This window comes from Sceloporus occidentalis, unplaced genomic scaffold, assembly GCF_023333645.1.
Source record: "Sceloporus occidentalis isolate IW3139 unplaced genomic scaffold, rSceOcc1.0.p SCAF_17, whole genome shotgun sequence".
Classification (NCBI taxonomy): domain Eukaryota; kingdom Metazoa; phylum Chordata; class Lepidosauria; order Squamata; family Phrynosomatidae; genus Sceloporus; species Sceloporus occidentalis.
The window spans coordinates 15,539,461-15,564,982 of NW_028316997.1; the positions used below are offsets into that span (position 1 = coordinate 15,539,461).

The window sequence follows — 25,522 nt, forward strand, 5'->3', positions numbered from 1 at the left end:
AATACACCTTAACTCCCTCTAGATTAGGGCAGCAACCAACGATTATTTTCATAATTGTTTAGTTGGCCGATTATTTTTTCGATTAATTGGATAAAAAAAATGAATGTAAATTTTTCATTTATTTAAAATAATGTAATAAACAGGATGTTAAAAACAGAATAAAAAGAACTTTGAGAAAAATGCATTTCTTGTTTTTATTTCCCAACCTGCCCCCCCCCGTTATGCACATTTGAGCCTAGGCTTGCCACACTGCCTCTTAGATATGCCACATACCCCCAGATATGCCACTCCGCCCTGCCCACATATGCCTTATATACCCTATATGCCTTATACCCCCAAATATGCCACTCCGTTCTCCCTAGATATTCCCTATACCCCCATATGTCATAGTGCTCTCTGATATTCCTTATACCCCAGATATGCCACTCTGCCCCCCCAGATATTCCACTCTGCCCTCCCCAAATATGCCACTCCCCCCCAAATATGCCTTATACCCCTTAAATGCCTCTGTGCCCCCCATATATGCCTTATAACCCACTATATGCCACCCTGCCACCCCAGATATGCTCCTTTGCTCCAAAATATGCCTTATAGCCCCCCCTGATGTGCCTTATAACCCCCCTGATGTGCCACTGTGCCCTTGATATGCCCGCCCAGATATGCCAGATATGCCACTCTGCCCCCCCAGATATGCCACTCTGCCCCCTGATATGCCTTATACCCCCTATATACCACCGTGCCCTTGATATGCCCCCCAGACTTACCCCCCCGGGCTCCAGACTTCTTGGTGTCTAGTGGGGCAGCCGATGAACGTCTGCGCAATGCACGTAGACAACCTCTGCTTCTGGCTGGCACTTTCGCTCGAGCTTCTATGACTGAGCACTGGAAGGTCATGTGATGCCGGTGCTCAATCATAGAAGCCCCAGTGGAAGTGCCGGCAGTAGCAGAGGATGTCTGCGTGCATCGCACAGACGCCCACTGGCTGCCAGAGAGAATGGTCCGGGTCCCCTGCAGCACTGCGCAATGTGCACAGACAACTTACGCTATGCTGGCCGATTCTTCCCGCCGGGGCTTCTATGGTGGAGCACCAGAAGGTCACGCCCATCGCACAGACACCCCCCACCGGCTGTTATTATCCGTCCTCTATTTGTGGTTTGTGGTAAATTTGTGGTAAATAGAGCATGTGCTCTGAAATAACCCTGATCTTATAATTGACAAAATCAATTCAACTAATCGATAATGAAATTCGTTGGCAACGATTTTCATTATAGATTATTATCGATTTTATCAATTAGTTGTTGCAGCCCTACTCTAGATTGGAAGCTAGTTTAGGAAGGGCCTTTCTAACCTGTTTTTTTGTGAGTCAAATTGTTATGTTATATACTACTTGTAATGTCCTGTCTACCCGTTGTACGGCGATACGGAAATTGATGATATATATATATATATGTTATAAAATATGTGCAAATGATCCCTTCAATCGCAGTTTACTAGAAAAAAATCTATGCAGGTTAACCATAGTATTTTTTACATTTTAATATATAAAAATGTATACTATAAAAACCCTCTGCATTTATAGGTGGCATCTACAGACATTTACTATAGAATGTCTGGGTCATTTTAAATAGAAATTAATATTTTATATCTGGAATAGTTTGGTTAGACAGAGTGGATGGTTGCTGGATAGAGGTTCAGATCCAGTTATCTCTGACAGTCATCATAATAAGATTTGTCTGTAAACTGCAATGAATTAGGTCAAGTCCAATGTACTCCGATCCAGCATCTGCCTCTGTATTCCATGCATTACAGCAGAGAAAGGTGCCTCTTACTGGTCTATGTTTTTGCAACCAAGAGAATTATTCATGTTATTTCATCCTTCAACTATAATAGTAATCCCAGGCTGAAAAAAATACTACTTATCAAACAGAAAATAGCATGAAAGATGGATTATGGAAAAACAGTCTGCAGACAAGCATGAGCTAAAAAGTCTAACCCGCAAATGGAATATTTTCATAAATCCCTGATTTCCACTGTTTAGTTCACATATAAAAATGAAGGATTAACTCATGACATTTGAAGACCCAAAGTGATGCGTTGATGCTAAAGATACTTAATCCGGGGTTTTCTCTATTAGTGTTATCTCTCATATAGTTTCATGTGTTAATTGAGATTTGGATTCTGGTAATACTCACTCAGCACCAGTTAGAGCCTTTTAAATACAGATGGTTAATAACATGTAATGTTTCATCTGAGTATCTCTAACAAAATGTGACCATAATGACCGTATTGTTATTTTGTAACATGATTTCAATTAAGACAAGTCTGTAATATAGTAATGAGGAAACAAATGAACAGTAATTTAAAAAATGTAATATGAAGTCAGTATATATATATATATGTTTGTTTGTTTGCAGTGAAATGAATGTGGCAGCTGTGGATCCCAATCTCTGCACAGCAGTCTCAAAAAATGTGGCCAAAACCATACAGCTCTATGGTGTCAAATCAGAACAGCTTGTAAGTATTTTCCAATGACTCAGTGTGTAGTTTATTTAATTTCTACAAATGCTAAAATATATTTCTTTATTTAATATTCAAGGTTTGTAGGATAATGTTAAAAGATGCACTTAACTGCAGTTCTGTGCTGGCATTTCGTTTTCTTGGCAAAAGATTAGCCAGTTTTGACACAACCAAAAAGGATTACATGAGTAGCAAAGCGTTAACGAAAGCTAACTGGCTGGACAGGGAAGTATTAGTGTCTTGTGACAGTGTGAAAACCTGACTGCGACATCTGCATGCAATGAAAATACAACTGGCCAAACCTTTAGTTTCCGCTAAAAGAATGAAATCTCGCTATTTTTATTTTTTTTTATTTTTTTACAACTAGTTTATTGGAACAAAATGATATAAAACCAATGATCTAATTCTTACCAGTGCTAAACTACATTACTGTATACAGCACTGCATTTTATGATCAAGGAAAAAATGATTTTCCTTTGGACTTTCTTATTCAAATAACTGCTGTGTACATACACTTTTCATTGGTAACCCCAGTTACTTAATGAATACCTACATCACTGCCTAACATAAATGAACAGGATGTGTCTTGTTTTAATTTCATTTTACCAAATTATCCTGGCCCAGCATTTTAGTTACTTCTGTATAAATCAGGCTCCAACACTGTCATTACACGTGAGTTAGGCTACACAGGCTGGAGCACTAGCTATGCAGTAAGCTTTCCTACCAAGGACATCCAGGCACTGGCTACCCGAACCCTCCATCTTTGGAGTTAGCAGGGCTAGCCACATATGTGGGTGTTGCTGGCCCCAAACACATTACATTTGTATGAGGGTAGAAGAGGAATCGGACAGGCAGTGGTCAAGCCTAAATGCTGCTCCTTTAACCAAGAAATATGCCACTGTAACCTGGAAAATCAGAGAATCAGCACTTCACCAAATTCTCCAGGCACAATTTGGAGAGTTCCCTGATACACCTCTCTGGCTGGACAGATAATCTGTTTTTTGGGGGGAGAAAAACCCATTGTAAACATAAAGCCCTTAACTGTGGGTTTTATCTCACAGAAAACTAAACAATGATGTAGGTTCACAGCCCACGTTTGTTCTGGTACCTGCTGCTTACAACCAGCCATATAAAGGCCCCAGTCTTTAGTTAGTGTATGCAGGGGAGGCTAATGGGTGTATAGCACTAAAACATGGTGGGTTCTAAGTACTTTCCTTCTAGCAGTCTGCCCTTACACAAGTAGTGTGTGTATATAAATATACACTATATGGACAAAGGTTTTGGGACATAGATATTAATATGTATCTGGTCCCCCTTTGGAGCTATAACAGGTGCCACTCTTCTGAGTGGGCTGTCCACAAGATTTTGGATTGTTTCTGTGGGAATTTTTCCCATTCATCCAGTAGAGCATTTGTGAGGTCAGGCACACATGTTGGATGAGAAGGCCTGGCTCTCAATCTCCATTCCAGTTCACCCCAAAGGTGTTTGATGGTGTTGAGGTCAAGTTCTTCCACACCAAACTCATCCAACCATGTCTTTATGGACCTTGCTTTGTGCACTCAGGATACAGTCATGCTGGAATAGAAAAGGGCCTTCCCCAAACTATTCCCACAAAGTTGGAAGCATAACATTGTCCAAAGGGGACACGCCAAGCTGTTATGGCTGCAAAGGGGAGATCAACTCCATATGAATGTATGTATTTATATGCAATTTGTATGCAATGTCATAAAGGTCCCTGTTGGTGTAATGGTCAGGGTCCCAATACGTTTGTCCATATAGTGTATATATGTGTCTCTGTGTATATACATACATACATACACACAGTCATCTTAAAAAGAAAGTACACCCTCTTTGAATAGTTTTTTTACTTATCAGGACTTTATAACAATAATTTGTACCTTAGCAGGTCTAAAAAGTAGTTAAATAACTACATTCAGTATATATATATAATGAACACTAGTAGATTTGGTGGTTTAAATCCTATATTTCTTGGCATCATTAACGTTATGTGGTTCTTAAATTTGCATGTCTCCAGCCCTCCTCTTTCTGCAGGGGGAACCATCACAAAGCATCATTACAGGAGTTTCATAACTTATTTTCTCGACAGCGCTTGAAGATTTCTTAATTTTATCTTAACAGTGTGGTATTCAGGTTACCAGTAGTGTTAGGGATAAAGTTTAGTTGTTCATGTACTTCTGCATGTGTTGACTATTTATCGAGCAATCGTGTGATGGAAGACACTGCACAGTCCACACAGTCTGTTGAACTGATTTGTATTATTCAGATATTTTATAGGTAGACAACTCATGCACAAGTAAGCTCATTCATCATCAAATTGATTCAGTTAGTGTTTAGTTAAAACCAAGAGGAAAACAGAAACTTTCCAGAAAGCCTGAAATTGTGTTTAATTAAATACATGAATTATGGTGAAAAACCTTGACATTTTATTAAAATGAATACATAATAAATTTGTGAAGGAGTTCCAAAACTCATTAAGGTTTCCTTGTTTGCATTGCAGCTCAGGTACTTTATCTCTGCGTTTGGGTAATAGAAGAGGTATCACATGATACATTTGTAATTCAGATCAGTTCTATGCTGGTATCATAGCTATTATTACTGAACGTCTGGTAGCTCGGGAAACACTGCAGCCATGCTGTAATATTGTGTTCCTGTCTACTGTAGAATAATGACAAGGAAAAGGCAATTGTTCTATACTGGGAATAAACATTCTGTTGTGTGTTTTTTTTCTCTCATGCTCCCTTGGATAAAAAATAAATAAATAAATACAGCGACGGCTTATGTCTGCAGCTGAAGATTTATTTTTGTAAAAATGACCATAAATGCAAAAAGGGGGTGGATTTTATTATATTTGCCATTCTACTTGCAGTACTTCCAACTATGCTATAACGGAGTCTTGGTATCAATGCAGACCCCTAGAATGGTAGAAACGGTCTTATCTAATGTTTTGTGACAGGCAAACTCGTTTTATGAAAGTTTCCAGGTGTGATCAGTATAATACCGTATTTGCTCGATTATAAGACGACCCTGATTATAAGACGACCCCCCAAAATCTGAATATTAACTTAGGAAAAAAAGAAAAAGCCTGAATATAAGACGACCCTAAAGGAAAAAAGTTTTACCAGTAAATGTTAATTCATGTAAACTATTTTTTTTAATAAAAGCTATGATTGAGAAAAATATTTTTTTTGTTTTTATTTCTTGTATTTTCCAACCTGTCCCCCAGTTACGCACATCTGCCCCCAGGCTTGCCACTCCAATATGGCACTGTGGCCCATGATATGCCTTTTAACCCTCTATATGCCACTGTGCCCCATGGTATGCCTTTTGACCCCCTATGTGCCACTCTGCCTCCAGAAATGCCTTATACCCCTATATGCCACTCTGCCTCCAGAAATGCCTTATACCCCTATATCCCATTCTGGCATTTAGGGGGTTAAAATGCATATTATGGGGCAGAGTGGCATATAGGGAGGTATAAGGCATTTCAGGAGGCAGAGTGGCATTAAGGGAGTTAAAAGGCATTGTATAGAGCACTCTGCCTCCAGAAATGCCTTATACCCCTATATGCCACTCTGGCATTTAGGGGGTTAAAATGCATATTATGGGGCAGAGTGGCATATAGGTGTATAAGGCATTTCAGGAGGCAGAGTGCTCTATTAAATGCCCCCTTAACGCCACTCCAGAAATGCCCTATGCCCCCATTTAACACACACACCCTATACCCCCATTTAACTAACACACACACACACACACACACACACACCCTATACCCCCATTTAACTAACACACACACACACACACACTCTCCCCTCCCCTCCCCTCTCAGCCCTCTCTTACCGGTGCTTCCAGCCGGGGCAGCGGGTTGACGTCGCCTTCTGCTGCAGCCGGAAGGAGGTGGAGTTGGCAGCGGGGGTTTGTATCCGTCCGTCGCGTATACTTTCCCCGGCTGTCAGAGATCAGAGTTCCCCGCACCGGTGCGGGGAACTCTGATCTCTGACAGTCGGGGAAGGTTTGCGCGACGGACGCAGACAACCCCCGCTGCTAGCCACACCTCCTTCCGGCTGCAGCGGACGTTGTCTACGCGGATCGCGTAGACGTCAACCCGCTGCCCCGGCAATACAGCAGGAAGCACCGGTAAGTGTGTGTATGATGGGGGGGGGGTGAGACAGGAGGATCCAGGTCCCCTGCAGCGGTGCGGGGGATCTGGATCTTAGTCTCCTAATCAGACTCTATTTGAGGTCTGATTAGAAGACGACCCCGATTAGAAGACGAGGGGTATTTTTCAGAGCATTTGCTCTGAAAAAAACCTCGTCTTATAATCGAGCAAATACGGTAATAGGAGCAGAGTTTTTACTAGAAAATCATTTGATTTGAAACAAAAGCTGCTCACTGATATCTGCCATTATGTTGTGAATGTGACCATTCAGTTAGGATTTTTCTTGTTACTAGCTTTGGTCTGTTGTCAAATGATGATGCCTTTTCACATGGGTTTATTTATAGCAATTCATTACAAAATAAAATGGTGCCACTTGATCTATTGGCATCTAATACCTTTGTAGCATCAACAACATGGCTCAAGATATAGCCTGATCTTCCAAAAATATTTAATCAATGATTTGTTTTGTTGTAGAGCAATAATCGCTATGGCCACTTACTGGCAAAATGATTGTTTATTTGGTTTTCACTCTGCTGCAATATCATTTATATGTAGATCTCCTTTTATAGGCAATACCATTCCTGTTTCCCTATTCTTCTTCTGTAGCTTATTTGTCCTGCAGGCAAATTAATAATAAATAGTCCATGTAGTTGTGAAGTGTTGTTGGTCCCTTGACGGGATTCAGTTTATAGACTGGCCTTACACCCTAGCAATGTGTTCTTAAATCAACAGTTCCTATTTGCAATAACACAGTCTAATCTTTAGCATAAGACAAAAACCATATTTTTATAACCGCAGATGTTCTCTTTTTGATGTTATTCCCTTGTAATGTGTTTGTAAGAATAGTACAAGTAAAACTTTGTAAATTAGCATTGCCAATGTATATTTCTTAGTAATCCTTGTTGACCAGCCTTGGCTGAGTATACTGTCAACTCAATGTAAACACAGTGGCAGACAAATACTATTATTTTTATGTTTTACTATGAAAAAAGGCTGCAATTGGGCAGTTTAATTACACTATTAAGTCATCCCAAATGTCACCAACACCAATTATTTGTTGCTTTAAATTATGCTTACAAAAATGGCCTCCATAGAGTGTTTTGCAGAATACTAAACCTATCCAGTTTGTGTTCTCAATTCTAATCTGTAGACAGAGAAATGTTCTTCAATATAATCATAATGATAATAATAAAATGGCATACTTTTCTATCAGGATCATACACATATAGTATATATATTCTAAATGTTCTCTAGAAATAGCCTATGTTTCTAATTGTTACAATAGCATGTTAGCCAGATTTGCTCTAAATATGCAGTTCATGCCCGTTTTTTTCCTTTGGGTCTTAAATGTCAAGTGTGTGAATTGGGGCAATACAATATTTTACATTTATACTACATGTATGTTATCATGTTGCTGCCCATTATGTGTAAAGGTATTTGTCATAATAGCTTTACAGGAGGACCTATAAATCCATCGCTAGAGGCTCAAGCATAGTCTGGAAAAATAATGCAAATAGTGTCCAGGAAATATGTTACATGGGCTAATGGTTTTGTTGGTGCAATTCTCATTGATGGGTTATGGGAACTAAATGAATAATTGTATGAATTTAAAATTAAATTGGTGAATTTAAGATGGTAAATGTAAATGGCTTAAAAACAAAAATTTCTGAATTTCAGTGGTGGATTTAATTATGGTTTTATCTCAGCTCCTGTTATTGGTCCAGATGGAGAAATACAAAAAAAAGAAAGAAACAAAAAAAGCTGGATTTTGACATGCTAAAGGACACTGACAAATTGGGGTATATGTATAAAGACTGGTTCTGGTGCAACATTTATGCCATCTGTCTTGTCAGCATAGCAGCTAATGGAATGACTGTCTGACTGGATCATTCCACTGCTTTCTATGATGACAAAATGAAATGTTGCCCCAGAACACAAACATTCCAAGTCGTTTACCATTTTGTCTTATAAAACCCTTTGTTTTTAACAATGACTTTTGAAATGATACATATTATTGTTTGAAGTTCAAAAGATTTACCTTAGTGTTTTTGCTTACATTTATTTATTTAGCTTTCAACGCAAGGAGAAGCAAGTCAAGTAATTGGGCCCCTTACAGAAGGACAGCGTCGAAATGTTGCTGTTGTAAATTCACTATATAGACTGCACCAGTCTATCCAAAAGGTAAGAAACCTAATACCAAGAAAAGCTAGAAAAAAAAACAAAAAACCATAATATATGTCTTTTTATCAGTGTGATCAAGGTTTTGCCGATGTCTTGAAACATTGTCTTCAGCTGCTTCATTTCTGTTTTTTAACCTTGTTAACCTGGTCCTTTTCTCACACAAGAAGATATTCATTACAACATTATGTGAATATCTTTTTGATTTAGCCACATATTAGCTTATAATAATTTCCTGCAAAACATTTAACTCTTAAAGAGTTCCTTTGCTATGTGTATTTTTTGTCTCCGTGAGTAGTGTGTGTGTGTATGTATATATATATATATATATATATATAATATAATGTTTGTGGAGCACACTGTATATATGTTGTGGGCAACATTTTGCTTAATTACTTCAAATTCTCTAATTTTGTTAGCCTGAGGAAGGTTATGCCAAACCATTTAGCCAAGCATTATGTTTTTAAAAAGTGTTAAAACATGAGTTAATGTGCTGTTTTTGGCATAAGATATGTGCCTTAATATAGTTGAATGTTGGTTTTGTGATCATTTGCCTTTCAGCCTTAAAAAAAAAAAAAAAAAAACAAAAAAAAAAAAACAGAAGTAGGATCTCTGTTCTATGTGATTTGTGTGAGTCACGATTACAGGAGAAGATGCTCCCACTCACTGTAAATATAATGATGGAGTGCAAAGCCTGTGTGTTTATTGTTAGGCTGCAAATTGTTGTTATCACTTCCCTCGTACTTCTAATCTCACAAACAGGAATAAGTTTTCCACAGCTTCTGGTGTACCTTCTCTGTTGCTTCCCACCAGCAGCCGACTACTCCACATAATAATAGGCTAGTGCATAGGGGAGGTTCCATACACCCTGAAAAAGCTTCATGGAGGGTCCCAAAATAGCAGTGATATAGTTAGTGTCTGTAAGTCCTCTTACTGGTGGCAAGTAAGAAGCATTGGGCAAAAGTCTTTCATATTTTTGTAAATAACATTGCATGGACTACTGATTTTCCCCTAATTCTGCTGACTGGTAAATTGTATTTTTCTAGACATTGTTTTTCACTGGTACAGCCTTTTTTTTTTTTTTATTGTAGTGCAGTTTTATTTCAAATTACCAGTAATTAGCCATTGTGTTTTTAATGCATTAAAAAGACAAATGCTTTCATCTCCCTGTATCTAATGGCCAACGTTGTGATTGATTAGTTCGGTGAATAACGTTACGTCAAAAGCACTTAAAAGTAAATATACAAGGGCAGCATTAAAAATGTATGATCAATTGCAAATAATGTACAGCCTGAGGCGTCATTGATATGCAAGTGATTGATGAGGCCGCATGTAGGAGTCTATAGAGCACTCCAAGCAACTATAGACCTCACCTGGAGAAATGATAAGGTCCTCAAATGACTAAGCACTTACAAGTACATATTCTATGCTAGTTATTTATACAGAGCAGACTCTTGTTTGGATAGATGCATGTTGCTATTCTGAAACATAACATTTCTCAGTGGGTTATATAATATTGTGTTAATGAAACCGAGTTATAGAAAGTTGAATAACTGTTCATCCCAGGGCATTCTAAAGTAATGCATGGATCTTTCACACTATTTCAGCCCTTTCATAAGGTAATCAACCACAAGGCATTCTTGGTTATTGCTTAGTGGCCCTGATAGTTTGGGGCCACAATGTTGGGTCATGCATATCTACTGTAGTTTTTTTCATGCTGGGAATAGAGTAAGGGTGCGTGGATTATGACTTTTATCTGGTGTCTGGGATTCTTTCAAATGTTAATATACCCCTTTGTGCTTCACATGTAACACTTCCCAGTTCTGCACTGCAAACTAATTGGAATACTGGTTTAACCTTCATATGTCATTGGGGTTCACAGTCTAACAAAAACTGGCATGATAACCGCTGTCATAGTCCATTACTGTGAAACCTATTCATTCCAATAATGAGTGCATGATTAGCACCAATAGCAAAGCAAACTCATCCAGCATTAATCACAGGTATAAATTATTTAGACGTTTGTATGGCAGAACATATAGGCAATACGTGTCCAATAATATCTGTACTATGTGTGTATATATCTGCATATGTTTCTGTATATTTTACACTTAATTATTACTCATATCGCAGTAAATACAAGTGGACAATGTTGTTAATAGTTAAAATAGCACCTTCATGGCTTATCCCTCTAGTGTTGTTATTTGGAGAAATTTGTTAGTTATTGGGTGAATCACAATAAATTTCATCAAAATATATTTTAATTAGATGTACCAAGTATTCTTGTACTGTTGTGTCCCATTTAAACTCAGTTTACTCTCCAGGGTTTAAATAGATATTGTATCAAAAAAAAATCAGGTCAGTTTATATTACCATTATAAAATATGTGTAACTATTTTGCCATCAAAGTTTTCACTTTGAGCCGCTTGAAGCTATTTTAAAATGAGTGTATAAAAGGTGATGAATAAAATATTGTCATTCTTGTTCCAGATAAGGTAGTATCCTTACTAGTCATGCCATTTAGTGTAACCAACATGTTCATAGATTGATGTTATTAAGTCCCTCTTTCAGATACAGTTATAGCTGGCTTAAATAATGATATTGAGATTTGTACCATATAATGTCGTATGTGAACACTAGAAAGCCAATATCTATTCTGAATATTTAACACATTGCTTAATATGCATTTTTTTTATAAACCTTGTTTAGCCATTGCTACATTTCCCAAGGACGGATGTGTACTTGTATGACCATGGATGTGTACTTTGTACGAGAATGGATGTGTATGTAAGGATTTATCAGGAGTTGGAGCCCAGTTGCTGGAGATGGCGCACATCCTTGCAAAATAATACTGCTCAGAGTGATAAGATGGAGAAATCACTTGAGCAGTGAGAGTGTGCATGGGGGCAAAACAGGTACATGGTTCAGACAGGGGATATCCAAAAGCAGAGTCAAATGTAATGCAGAGGTCAGGGACAGCAGACAGGGTTCATAAACGTGTAGCAAAGCAGAGGTCCAGGAAATCAGGCATATAATTATAGCACATCCAGCAGCAAGAACACACACAACCAGATACTGGGCTGGAGGTGAGGCTGACCTTTAGGCGGGGTTCAGTCCATAACAGAACTAGGTGATAGCACATCAGTGAGCTCAAGTCCAGCCAGACCTCTTAAAGGTGCGGCCACGCCTTGTGGTCTATGGGACTGACAGTGTACTTGTGTGTGTGTGAGAGCATGGATGTGTACTTGTGTGTGTAAGCATGGATGTGTACTTGTATGTGTGTGAGCATGAATGTTTACTTGTGTGTATGTGTGAGCATTGATGTGTGTATGTGTGTGAGAGCATGGATGTGTAAGGGGTGAGATGGAGTGTGTGTTAGTGAGTATGAGTATCTGTGTGTAATTTGTGTGTTTACATATGTTGTAGGTTGGAAGCAAGGGGCAAAGAAGGCACAGACCAGTTATGTGGGGGCAATGATGGCACAGACTAGCTGTTAAAGTTGGGGGGCCCAGGGGGGAATTTTTGCACAAGGGCCATGTGGTTGCTAGTTACGCCCCTGTGAAGCAGGACATTTGCCTAGTGTGCCTCATGGCCGGTCCGAGCCTGGATTGATCAAACTCTTGGATCACACGTCCCTGCAGTCATTTTAAGAATTTACATAGCTTGTCTGTTTCCCACAAACAAATATTCTTTTGGAACTTTTTACCACATAAACTTCAGAAATATTTATATATTTGAAGAAACCAAAGTAAGAACAGTTTCATTATAATGCTTTTCTTTACAGACGGTGGATATAAAAGAGACACCGGAATTGCAATAAATGTGCCTCTGTTTTTAACTGGTGATGCCTTACATTTAATAGGACTCCTCTTGTTATGTCTTAATGTCAAAAATGGGAAAATGGTGTTACACTACATATTTACACACAGTTAAGAATTTACAGGATAAAGTAAAAAGTAAAGTAAAATATAGTCTGATTGCTAAGTGCAAGTTAAAATGTCAGTGTGATGTTAAAGAAGAGCAGGGAGATGGCAGTAGGAATCACTCATTGCATGAATGGGAATACATCAGCTAAATGTTAAAAAGATTCAGTTACTGTAAGTGACACTCATACTGGCTAATTTAGGAACGTTTCAGTGAATGGACCTCTTTCTATCAGACAGTAGGAGAGCATTAAAATGTCTAGAGAATATTGATAACTTAAGATATCGATTATGTGACAATCAAATCCAGATTCTTTCTTCAGCTTTCTAATGGTGACTATGCGTAAAGGAACTCGTCAGTATAGGAGAAATGAAACTTGTCAAACTTGAAATGTCGTTTCACAATTCATATGACGCTCATACTCAGACCATGGAGGGTGAAATAAAACAAGGCACTCTGCCTCTAGATGTAAAGAAAAGATGGGGCAGTCTAATAGTGCCCTTATTTTGAGGTGGTAATATTTGAAGCATTAAGAAAAGAGTAGAGGAACTGGATGGCAACTGACAGGTGTCCAGGAAACTGGCCTGTAATATACAACGAGGGTTTAAGAACAAGCTCATATGCATTGACGAGTCCACTCCAACACCAGTTCTGCTCTTAAGCATCCACACAAATTGAGTTAAATATTGAGAAATATTTGTCTTGGGTCGAGTCATTGTGGAAATTCTGGGCTGCATCATATCCCAGAATTATGAATTTTTGGCTGTATATTAAGTAAACTGCTACTGATAACCTGGCCCATCCTGTTACCCTCCAGCAGACCTGCTATAAAAAAAAGTGATAAAAGAGCTAGATAATGACAGACGGAAAAAGAGTGGGGGAAGTGTGCAGGGCAGGATAAATGACAGTCTTGATCCTCTCGCCACCACTAAATGCCTGCAGTGATGTAGAGGTATGTCTGTTACCATGGCAATCAGCAGGCACACTATGTGGCAGAGAATACTCTCACTTTAGGATTGTGGTTAAATGTACACCATTATCACGTATTTTTATATATATATATATATATATATATATATATATATATACACAGTATGTATATGAACAAAGTACAAAGAGTTGATTTTTAAATGTTATCGGCAAAAACTAGAGCGTAAAGGCTTAGATATAATGTGAGGATATTTTGCATGGTAGAGAAGAGGAGAACCATCCAAGCAGAAATGGTAGCAGTTAATACAGTGAGAGAATGTAAACAAACATACATACATATAAGCCTATGGCTATTCTGAATAAAAGACCAAGGATCGAATAAGGTTTCAGTCTTTACGGCAGTAATAATAGGCAGATTAGACAGGCTGAATGGTTCTTATCTACTGTCAAATTCTATGATGACCATTGTGATGGCAATGGAGAATTACACTGAAATTACCTCGGTGAATACTCATTGCCGCTTGGCACCTGTATAGAGGATTGGCTCGCCACCTAAGCAGTCCTCACTGACCCGTTTGGTCTGCAGCGGAGGTATGAGATCACTGTGATTGCAAATCATGCCAATGGTATCCTTTACACGACAAAGCCACCGCTTATAACCATTGGCTTTGTAAGTCTGATTCTCTCTGCCTCATGCCGAGAAAAAGAGTTTGTATACCTGAAGAGTTTCCTTACCCTGAATAGTTAGTGTATATAAAGTTGGTCCTATATGTGCGTGGGTGGTTTTTTTTGTTGTTTTTTTTTTTTAATGTTTTTTTTTTTCTTTTTATTGCAGTCAGCGAGATGCTGATAAAAAGTGTTTTGTGGCAGATGCTTCATAATTAAGAGCTTGCATGCTTTCTCCTCACTCCTCCTCTTAAAGCTGCAAGGACACATCAGCTTGTATCATATAGAAGGAAGAAGTGGAACATTTTAAATTGTCTATATACCTAAATTAGCATGTTTTCCACTTAAATTTAAGTGCAGGTAAATTTGAAAATCATAATTGCTGGACCCTCTAGATCCTGTCCACAAAACCCCTTTCTCTTTATCTGACAAATAAACTACTTAAATCCAGAGGATTTGGTTGGAACTACACTGCAGGTATCTGTGACCGATGGGGCTGTGACAGCTTGTATGATAAAAGAAGGGCTTGACCTCTGGCTGCAAATGTAAATCTAATTATTCAGCTTTTAGTAGTTGCATCTTGAGGTTCTGCTGGGCTGAATTTAATTATTCTGTTTATCTAATTTAAATGAAGTCAGTAAATTCAACTCATATGAGCCTTATGATCAATGAAGTCCTCGGTGTTTTATCATCAATGTAAATTAGTTTAGTACGTAGATGAACATCAGCAAACTTCATATGTACGATTTAGCAAGCTAAGCTCTGCGATTCTTATTGGTAAACACCACAGTGTCCAAAACACTCAAAAACTGACATGAGATTCAGAGCGTTGATACAATCTACAGCACAGCTACTGTATTAGGCACATCGTTGTAGCATATGTTACGTGCACGATAGAATACAAACTAACACTATAAAGCTACAAGAGTACAGTTTGTTTGGTGCGCTACAACTGACCATTCTTAATATTATCTATCGCCCCTTGGGTTAGTTACAACTTGAAAATATTAGAAACAATATGCAGGTTATTAAGTAGTTCCCATGAGATATTGATAAAAACCAGACATGCCTTATAATATTGTATTATTTGCTTATGACATTAGCTTTAAAGACCTTGACTATGACTTTGAAAGCTTAAGTTCATGGAATTCACAGCTAGTTAGTAGGTACCCTTCCCCCATATATATTTTTGTTAGATATATGCATTTGTGGGTGAGTGAAATCACACATCATCACTTTGGAATTAGCAGTAAATGAACACAGTAGCAGAAGTGCCAATTGTTCAACCTTTTCATTATTATTTATTTATTTTATTTTTACTTTTAGCACTAATGCGGTCTTAGTTAAAGGAAAACCAAACAATTTTCAGCCCACAGTTTTCTGTTTAAATATTTATAGTTTTTCGCACCACTTTTGCATGTTAAGACAAAAATAGGTTTTTGGAGGTTTTGTAGCAAGGTTGATTTTAATCAGTTGTTGTTATTCATCTAAATGAAAACATTTAGCAAGAAGAACTCTTAAGCTAAGTGGGTAGACACAGCATCGGGATGAGAAAGCAAAGGTTGTGACACATAAGGCAAGAAAAAAGTGTTAATGATAGCTGTTTGCCATGCTCTGCCTACATGACCATTTACATTTCTTATAGCTGGCTCTAGAGATCTTTGTGTTGGGCAATATGGAAAAGGCTTGGCTATTTCAGTGTACAGTGCAGTCATTGAAACTGATGAATTTTTAAGAACGGTGTTCCTTGCTCTATCTTAATGTGTTTGGTCTTAACCTTCGTAGCTGTCTTTGCACCCTGGTATGTAGACTGCTAAGTAGAGCTCACACTTTACAATATTTCAGATGGTACACTTGTTTTACGAAGTGGTTAAAGGATTGGCTAGAGATAAGGTTTTACTGTTTTTTGTGACTTGGTGGCCTATTGCTAGATTGTTATAAAATTGAATAAGGCTTTTAGAAGACACAAAGGATAATGTATTTGCACGCTTTAACGTATAATCAGTGATATTTCTACACATTATTGTGACTTCTAGAGCTGTAGAACACTTTAATACACTCATAACCATCAAACATCATCAGCTCCTGCAAAATAGGGGCAGCATGGGAGGATAGAGGGATTTGGGTCCCAAAAAGGGTCTAATCCATCCTAAAGAGAGATGCTTGGGAAATATGAGAGCTCTTTCCCCCAATTTTTTAATCTCTACCTGTAATCCCTAATCTTTGTATATTGTATGCTGGTGTGAGCAGCAGTCCTATTGTGTTTTATGAACCCCAATAGTTGGATTAAAATGATTTGTTGTGTAGCTGTGTTAATTAATTCATAGTGTTTGTTTGGTTGTGCATGTGTTGGAATGATCCTTTTTTATGCGTCCAATAGCTGGCACATTGTCTACAAACTAGAGGGTCAGAGGCTTACATGTGAGGAAGTTTTAGGTAAGATAAGTAGTACCATCTCCCAGTACAAATGGTACCGGTAAATACAGTGAGGGAATTTAAACATACATAGTATAAGCACATGGCTCTTCTAAATATAAGACCAAGGACTGGAGAAGGCATGAGTCGTCATAGCAGTATTAATGGGCAGATTACCTGGGCTGTTGTCTATGTAGACCATTGTGATGACGTGGAACATTACAAAGAAATAACCTCTGTGCAAACTCATTGCTGCTTCGTCTCTGTATACATGATTCCCTCGCAACCAAAGCAGTTTGCAGGTTTATAAAATATAATAACAAGATTAAATAAAAAGATTACAGTCAAATGCGTAGATCAGGAAAACCAAAAAGATTTAAACCACTGGGCTGATTCTATATTTTATGCTGTGAATAGTTGTTTTCAAGAATGATTGAGTGACAGGTTTAGTTTATTAAAGCAAACTTATGAGTGTATCTGACATCTCCACATGTTCTGTTTGCTTTAAAATGGAGTAAATAACCGTATGTAGTTTGGTAATGCAAACAATTTCTGTGTTTATTGCTCTTTCACACTATATATATTTTATATATTTTAAGTCAGTGTACTAAACTACCTTTTGATATTCTCCTTTAAGGTTATGTCGAGTCAAGGTTCCCTCCCAGCAGCTGGTGAACAAACCATTTCGGCTTCCTTGAAGGTAAAAAAATCGTACATCGCACTGTTCGCTATGGTTAAGAAACATGCAAGTGAGGCTCCCAGAAAAAAAAAACATTAACATTATATATCTAATAATAAATCTGCCATGTGTGTATTCCCACTGACTGGGATTGACCTTAACAAGCTGTTTTCAGGAATGCTGTGGTTATTCTGTCTCTTTGGTGGTAGCCGTTGTGGTACCCTTAAAATTTGGAATGAGGAGATTAGAATAAACTGAATATCTGAAAAACAAGACACATGCAGATTAGACCTACCTTGTATGAAATAAAGATGCTACATTGTTCCTACATTCTAGAAATGACCCCCCACTTCTTGCTTCCCCATCATTACATCAGTGATTGAATCTATTTAGGGATGGCCCCTTACTTTGTGCACATGCCCCTCAGTTCCCAGCACAGAATCCAGCACATGCTTGTCATTCCATAACATGGCCTGCCTTAAAGCCTTTGGTGAGGGAGCTAGTGTGTTATACTAATTCAAGTTCGTCCAGTAAAAGGGATAAAAAAAAAAAATCTATTAAAACCTCTGGAATATTTTCGTCTTTAGATTTCATATACATGTATTGCATCTGAAAATTGTGTTTTGTTCATTAGATAATTTATAACCTGATGGGAAATGCAGTACAACCTCTGCTGAACTCAGTGGGCGACTCTGTTGAGGCCATTATTATAACTATGCACCAAGAAGACTTCTCTGGGTATGTTACACTCTTACTATGTAAATGCTATTGCTTGTTATCTGTCTTTTTCTTTATCCTATTTCAGTTTTTTAATGGTGAAAATGTGACTGAATAAGAGTAATTGTGCCTGTCTTGTTCATTACGTTTTATTTATAAAGAACGAGCAGCTTCTGCAGCTCTATTATAATAATAATAATAAGAAGAAGAGAATACAAAATGATCAATAACTTTAAACTTAACCATATACAAAATGAACAATAACACAATGAAGTGTTAAATCATACTGGTTCGGAATAGAAGATGGCACTGCTCTTTTGATGCAGCCCTTTAATACTTGCCAGCACAACTTTAATCTAAATTACTCAACATGAACCTTGCTATACATAGAAGTCATTGTGCTAAATTTTTGTTATTTTCCCAGAAACATGGTGAACGCTGGAAAACTAGATATCCCCTGCTCTTTGTACATGAAAGAATTACAAGGTTTTATTGCGAGAGTCATGAATGACTATTTCCGACACTTTGAGTGCTCAGATTTTGTCTATGACAACACAGAAGCAATTGCACAAAGATCAATTGAAGTCTTCATCCGAAATGCAAGTTTACTGAGACCCCTTGGCGAAGGTGGAAAAATGAGATTGGCAGCAGATTTTGCCCAGGTAAGTAATTTAGCAATTTACATACATTCATGAATATGTTTTTGCCCGTCCCATGGCACAATTCAAGAACTGGAAAGATGCATACCACCATGTTTAGTCATACTAATAATATGTTGTGGATATATGGATGTAAAATATGGAAATAAAAATGCAGGGTACTGGCAATAACAAAAAGTGAACCAAGGGTGAAAAATACTTAACGAGCATCTACAGGAATGAAAAAACAGTGTGTTCACTAAAGGTAATTTTATAAAGCTTATTGCGTCCATCATTGCATTATATCATTATGTATAATTGTGTAGGTGTCACGGGGTCAGGTAGCGGGGGAGGATCCAACTATGCAGATATATGGACGTAGCGTAGTCCAGTAAACAGTCCGGTCAAAAGGGCAACGGCAAACAGCGAGGTCAAAACGTATCCGAGGTCGAGGCAGGCAGATAAGAGGCAAAACGGTATAACAGGTCCGAGGTCGAGGCAGGCAGATCAGAATCGTAGTCAAAAGAGCAGGCAAGGGTCGGTACACAAGGCAAGATAATGTCACGAGGAACAGCACACCCCAAAAAGCAATATACTTTGAACGGGTACAGAAGAGAAACCAAATGGGCTATAAATAGGGAATGCCTACTCACAATAAGGCTGCGGCGTGCCGTGCGCGGCGTGCGTGTCGTGCGCCGCGTGACGTCATCGCGGCAGGCATCTGATCCGCGATCCCGGTGGAGAGAGGTGCTGACGCACCTGCACGTCCCTGGCGTGCAGGCGCAAGCCCAAGCGACGACGTGGAGGCAGGACCACCCTGCCGGCGTCCGGTCGCGGTGGCGGGCGCGCCGCCGGGATCCCCTGGTGTGCGCGGCGCGCGTGACGCTCAGCCGACATCGGGTCGCGGCGGGGGCGGAGCCGTGACCCCGACGTGACCGCGCGGCGGCAGGACGGAGTGAGCTGCCGCGAGCACGCGAGGTAAGTGCCGCGGCGGCTCGCGTGACAGTAGGCATATATTTAATAACGTGATGTTGGAATGGAAATAAATTCACAAGCTTGTCCATCTTGTGCTAGATCCTTAAAAGCTCTCCACCCATTGTATTCATCATTCCAAAAAAACATTTACAAGATGATATCATCTTGATTATTTCACACGTATGAATATTCTAGTATGACTATTGTTTTAAAAAACAAAAAAATCTAGTTATTGTCAAAATGTTATAAGCAAAGGTATTTAGAGAAGGCACAAAAGAAATACCGTTAAATACAAAATTATAATGTTTTGTTTGTAATGAAACGAATCAGAATGATGCTACCTTAGCATTTCATGTCTACATGCAGCATTATATAATTATTTACGTTATAAAATTGGAAACATGCCAGTACTTAAACACTTAAATTAAGAGCAAAATAAATATGCTGATAAAGACAACTTCCTACTTGGGCTTACAGTATGTTTCCATATGCAAAATAATTGAAATGCCCTAGCAGTGTCTTTGGTGGATTCAGATGTTCTGTCACAGCTGTAAAGTATAAAATCTAAACCAGAGCCGTAGCTAGCTCCTCTTGTGTCCGAAGCATGAATGGAAAATTGTGCCCCCAGCTATTTTTTCCCCAGAGGTAATTTTATTTACACTGCCCTTACACACTGCCCTTACACACACAACTGCCCATAAACACACATATATGCATACACTGCCCTTACACATGACTGCCCATAAACACACACACACATTCACATACACTGCCCTTACACACTTGCCCATTAATACGCATATACGCATACACTGCCCTTACACACGACTGCCCATAAACACACATATACACATACACTGCCCTTACACAACCCTGCCTTTACACACACATACATACACACACCAGCTTACAAACATACAAATACCTACACTGCTCTTACACACACACACTGCCCATACATACACCAGCTTACAAACACACAAATATACATATACACTGCCCTTACACACTGCCTTTACACACACATATACACATACACTGCCCTTACACGAGCCTGTCCGTGCACATGCGTATACATATACACTGCCCTCACACTCCCCTGCCTTTGCACACATATACACACACACCAGCTTACAAACACACAAATACCTACACTGCTCTTATACACACACACACTGCCTATACACACATACACACACTGCCCATACACACACCAGTTTACAAACACACCAGCTTACAAACACACACATATAAACAGCCCTTACACCCCTCTCACTCACTCATCTTCCATAATCTTCTATCTTCCATCCTGATGGTGTTTGGGTGTGCACTGCCCATGGGGTGCCTGTTTTTTTTAGGGGCTTCATGTTGAATTCACCACTGGGCCCTGTTGAGCTGGTTAGAGAGATCCGTGATCTCCCCAACCAGTCCTGGAGGCTGCAGCTGCTGATTAGGTGGCAGTGCGCCCTCTCACAGCTGTGCCTGAGGCGAGTGCCTCTCTCGCCTCACCCTTCCTACGGCCCTGATCTAAATAAAATAATAAAAATTCAAACGGTAGCAGGTTTTCATCGCATGATTCAATTCTTTAATGCTTTGTTTAATTATCGTTACTTGATCTTTTATTTTTAAAATCTCCAGCTGTAGATTGCAAGGATGTTTTACCAAGAATCTGATTGCCTGTTGGTATCCTATGAAGTACTTCAGTTTGGGAAAAGCAGAAATATTATGTATACTACCAATAAAAAAAAGAAAACAGTGTAATGACTTTACACTTTCCTTGTCTGTGTATATTCTGTGATTGTTTGTGGACTGTTTGGGATCAGTTGTAAACGTCTTCTTTTGTATACCTTGATCAGTCTCTTCTGTATTCCTAAGGCCAATACAAAAGAATGTGACATTTATCTGACATTTAGCTTCAAGCAGACACACAAAAGCCACATGGTCAGCATAAATATTGAGTCTTCTCATTATGAAAACACCTGTCATTTGGCAGGATGATGTCCAGGGGCATTTAGACTTGGCCGTACTGTCAAACGCAGATGCTTACAATAGCTTGTTATATTGTACCAAGGTCAATATTCATATTACCGGTAGTTCTTTAAATGCCAGAGAGGTGTGGAACTGTCTATTCACTGTGCCATTAGAGGAACACTGTTTTTTTATTGGTTCATATACTCTATCCAGGTATGTTGACCTTTACAGTACATTTTCCTTAACAAAACCACACAAAGCTTCTGAAAAATGTAATATTTTATCATTTATTCAGAAGGAGGAATATGATCCATAGTTAATACATCATTGGCCAAGAGACATTATTTACTTTATGCAGTATAGTTAATGCCTTGTGGCCTGAGATGTATTAGTAACTTTCTATAATTAACACATTACCTTACTGTGTGTTAATTGTGAGACTATAATAATTAATTTGCACTGCCGTGGCCATAGGTCACATGGCGCAGATGCCTATGGAATTTCGGGCCAAGGCATAAGGTTTATTCACGAACGTGAGAGTCTCCAGGTCAAGTGTCAGAAATTGCAATGCATTGGCTTCATAAGACATATATTTCCCAAATTTTCTAAAATGTTATAAGCCACATATTGTTTGTATTTAGCTTACATTTTAAATGCCCTCCTGGAAAACGAGAGGAATATTAACCCTTTGAGTCCCAGCCATTTCTGGCAAACAGGGTTTACAAAGTAGACCCAATATGCCCAATTGCAGTGTAGTGGGGCTGCCAATCCACTTATGTGCTGATAGACAGCCATGCCCCCTTATCTCGCTTGTTTAAACATTAATGCAAGTCTTTGGCTATGAAAGGAAGCGTCATGTGTGTAAGGATGCAGACTGGCCATAGAGGTACACTTTTTTTTATTATAAGCTGCCGTTGTGGGGGGGCGATTGCAGGCCTGAAGACGGCACTTAACCTAGGCCTTTCATGTGAGTTTTTAACCCACTGATATCTATTTATATAACTCCAACTATGAATAGCTTAACTTATACTGAAATATATTCCCCTTGGTCAAGTGTAAGCTGTTAATAAGGTTATCACCTAAATATATGAATAAAGCAAAACCTTGAAAGATTGGTTTGGAGGAAATATGTCTGGTGACCCAGCACTAAAAAGCTTAATGGCATTTTAATGAGCTGTGAGAATAATGTTTATGTAAATTAAGGATAAAAAGTGCAATGGAAATAATCCACAATACCATTTTCTTTATGAATTCAGGATAATTGTTGTGCTTTGTGTATAGCAACCATTGATGTTCCATATATGTCTGTGTTTGCAAATCTTTAGGCTTATACACCAGTGTGTATTTTTTTTCAATTGCTGCTTCCTTAAATTATCTTTAAGCCAAAAGAACAATTAAGTGTTGCCGTATCAATCTGGTTACACCGATAGTCGCAATGTGTCACAAAGCAATTGAAGTTGGATCAGAAACTCAGAAGGCACCATAGGTGAGCCAAGAAGGTAACCACCTGCCACCCAGCCTATGTAGCGAGCATAGTCCATTACCAACAAGAGATCAGTAGAACCCTCTCGAGAAAACTGTGTCCAACAGCAGAAGAGCATCAAAGTCAGGGATAAGCCAAAACTAACCTCTGAAATTCACAGCAAATAAGAATGGACGACATCAGAACGAAAACCCAGCTAAAGAGCAAAGGAGCTTGTGGCTGAATGAGTTTATGTAAAGAGAGTTTGCATTTTAAAGTGTCAACCCAGATATTGTCCACACCGGAAAAAGTTACTTTACATGAATTCAAAACTGCAGTGTTACTTTGTTTTAACCTACCGTATCTTGTTACTTTGTTCCTAATTGTTCCTGCTTTACAGATGACCTATTGTATGATTACATATGGGTTTTCATAGAGTAAGACGGTCTCGCTTGTTTTACAGATGGAATTAGCAGTGGCTCCATTGTGCAGAAGAGTTGCTGACCTTGGTAAATCATACAGGCTTTTAAGATCATTCAGGTACAATTTTCATCTGCCGCGATTTCATATTACTGTTATCATAACTACATGTCTTTAACCCCTTAACGACAATTGCCGGTCCTGGCACGACACGGAAAAGCATGTGCTTTACGACAATTGACGTGCCAGGACCGGCACGTCTTTAAACGGGTGCAGAAAGCGATCTGTTTTCGCTTTCTGCACCCAAAAAACGTTGCTGAATGCCTCGACCTCGAGGCATTCAGCAACGCCGCTATCGGAACGAAGGGGCCATCTCTGGCCCCTCCACGGGGCGTCAACATCCGCCATACTTTGTATGGCGGCGGACGCCCGTATTAAAAGCGTTTAGGAGGCGATCGACGATCGCCTCCTAAACTTAAATGGTGTCGCTGGAATGCCTCGATCAGGAGGCATCCAGCGACACCAAACACTTACCTTTCGATGGGCTGTGACCGCTCCGGAGAGCGGTCACAGCCGCAGCTGCCGATGATCTTCGCCATCAAGCAAGATGGCCGCTGCCCTGTAACAGGAACAAACAAATTTTAAAAGTTCGCTAGACAGTCCAGACCATCTAGAGAACTTTGGCTCCACTTGCAGGTTGAATACAGGTACTGCATTCACCATGCAAGTCAATGGAAGCCAGCTTTCTAATCACAGTGTGATTAGTAAAAATAAATTAAAAAATAAAATAAAATTTATAATAATTAGAAAAAAAATAGTAAAAAACTAGTAAAATGTAAAAATCATTTCCCACTGATGTCACTATCAGGGGAACCTCCAAGTTGAAAAAAAATGTTAAAAAGAAAAAAAAATATATATATATATAAAAAATATATTTTTGTGAGCAAGTCCTAAAATTAGCATATTAGCTTAAAACAATTCTTGCATGGAAAGAGTTAAAATACTGGCATATTAAATGCCCGTGGGGTGTCTACTTTTAAAAAAGGTATGATTTGATGGGGTAAATTGAATTGGCCGGGTTCAACAACGTCCCAATTAACACCGGGGGAAGGATGGCCACACACCTAATTTCCAATTAGAAAAATGCACACGTACCAAATGTGGCCTTTTAGTTCCCACAAAAATGACACACCCATGCATGTGGGATATCACTGCACTCAGGAGATGTTGCTGAACACATTATGGGGTGTCGTGTGACAGCGGCATATACCAGGAGCTGTAAATTCATACATAAAGTAGGTGTGTGTGGGAAAAATACACACACAAAAATACTACTGCAAACTTTGAAAACATGCTGGTGGTAAAATGTGTGCATGCAAAGAGTTAAAATACCAGCATTTAAAATACCCTGTGGTGTCTAGTTTTGAAAAATATATGGTTTTGTTGGGCACACTGAAATGGCCCGGCTCAAAGATGTACCAAATAGGGCATGGGCAGTGGATCCCAAATGCCAAAGTTCAACATTGAAAAATGCGCATGCCCCAAATGTGGCCCTTTTGCCCCCAAACGGCCAGGCAAAATCCTTCATGTGAGGTATCGCTGTACTCAGGAGATGTTGCTGAACACATATTGGGGTGTTTTGTGATAGTGACATATACGAGAACTTTTTAATTCATACCTGAAGTAAAATGTGTGTGGAAAACCAAATGCAAAAAAATGACTACCACAAAGTTTGACAAAGACTGGTGGTAGATATGGTGCATGGAAAGAGTTAAAATACTAGCATTTGAAATACCCTGGGGTGTCTAGTTTTCAAAAATATATGGGTTTATTGGGCACACTGAAATGGCCCG

The 25,522-nt window shown here is 38.9% G+C and overlaps 1 protein-coding gene across 1 annotated transcript in view; it reads left to right on the plus strand.

Annotated features, from left to right (window-relative positions):
• LOC149302886 (conserved oligomeric Golgi complex subunit 5-like) overlaps nt 1-25,522 on the plus strand; it is a 141,973-nt gene that overhangs the window by 109,701 nt on the left and 6,750 nt on the right. The window contains exons 14-19 of the mRNA XM_089482091.1: nt 2,415-2,514; nt 8,765-8,875; nt 17,445-17,507; nt 18,121-18,224; nt 18,628-18,865; nt 23,713-23,789. Coding sequence (XP_089338217.1) covers nt 2,415-2,514; nt 8,765-8,875; nt 17,445-17,507; nt 18,121-18,224; nt 18,628-18,865; nt 23,713-23,789 — 693 coding nt within the window. The remainder of the gene's footprint in view (nt 1-2,414; nt 2,515-8,764; nt 8,876-17,444; nt 17,508-18,120; nt 18,225-18,627; nt 18,866-23,712; nt 23,790-25,522) is intronic.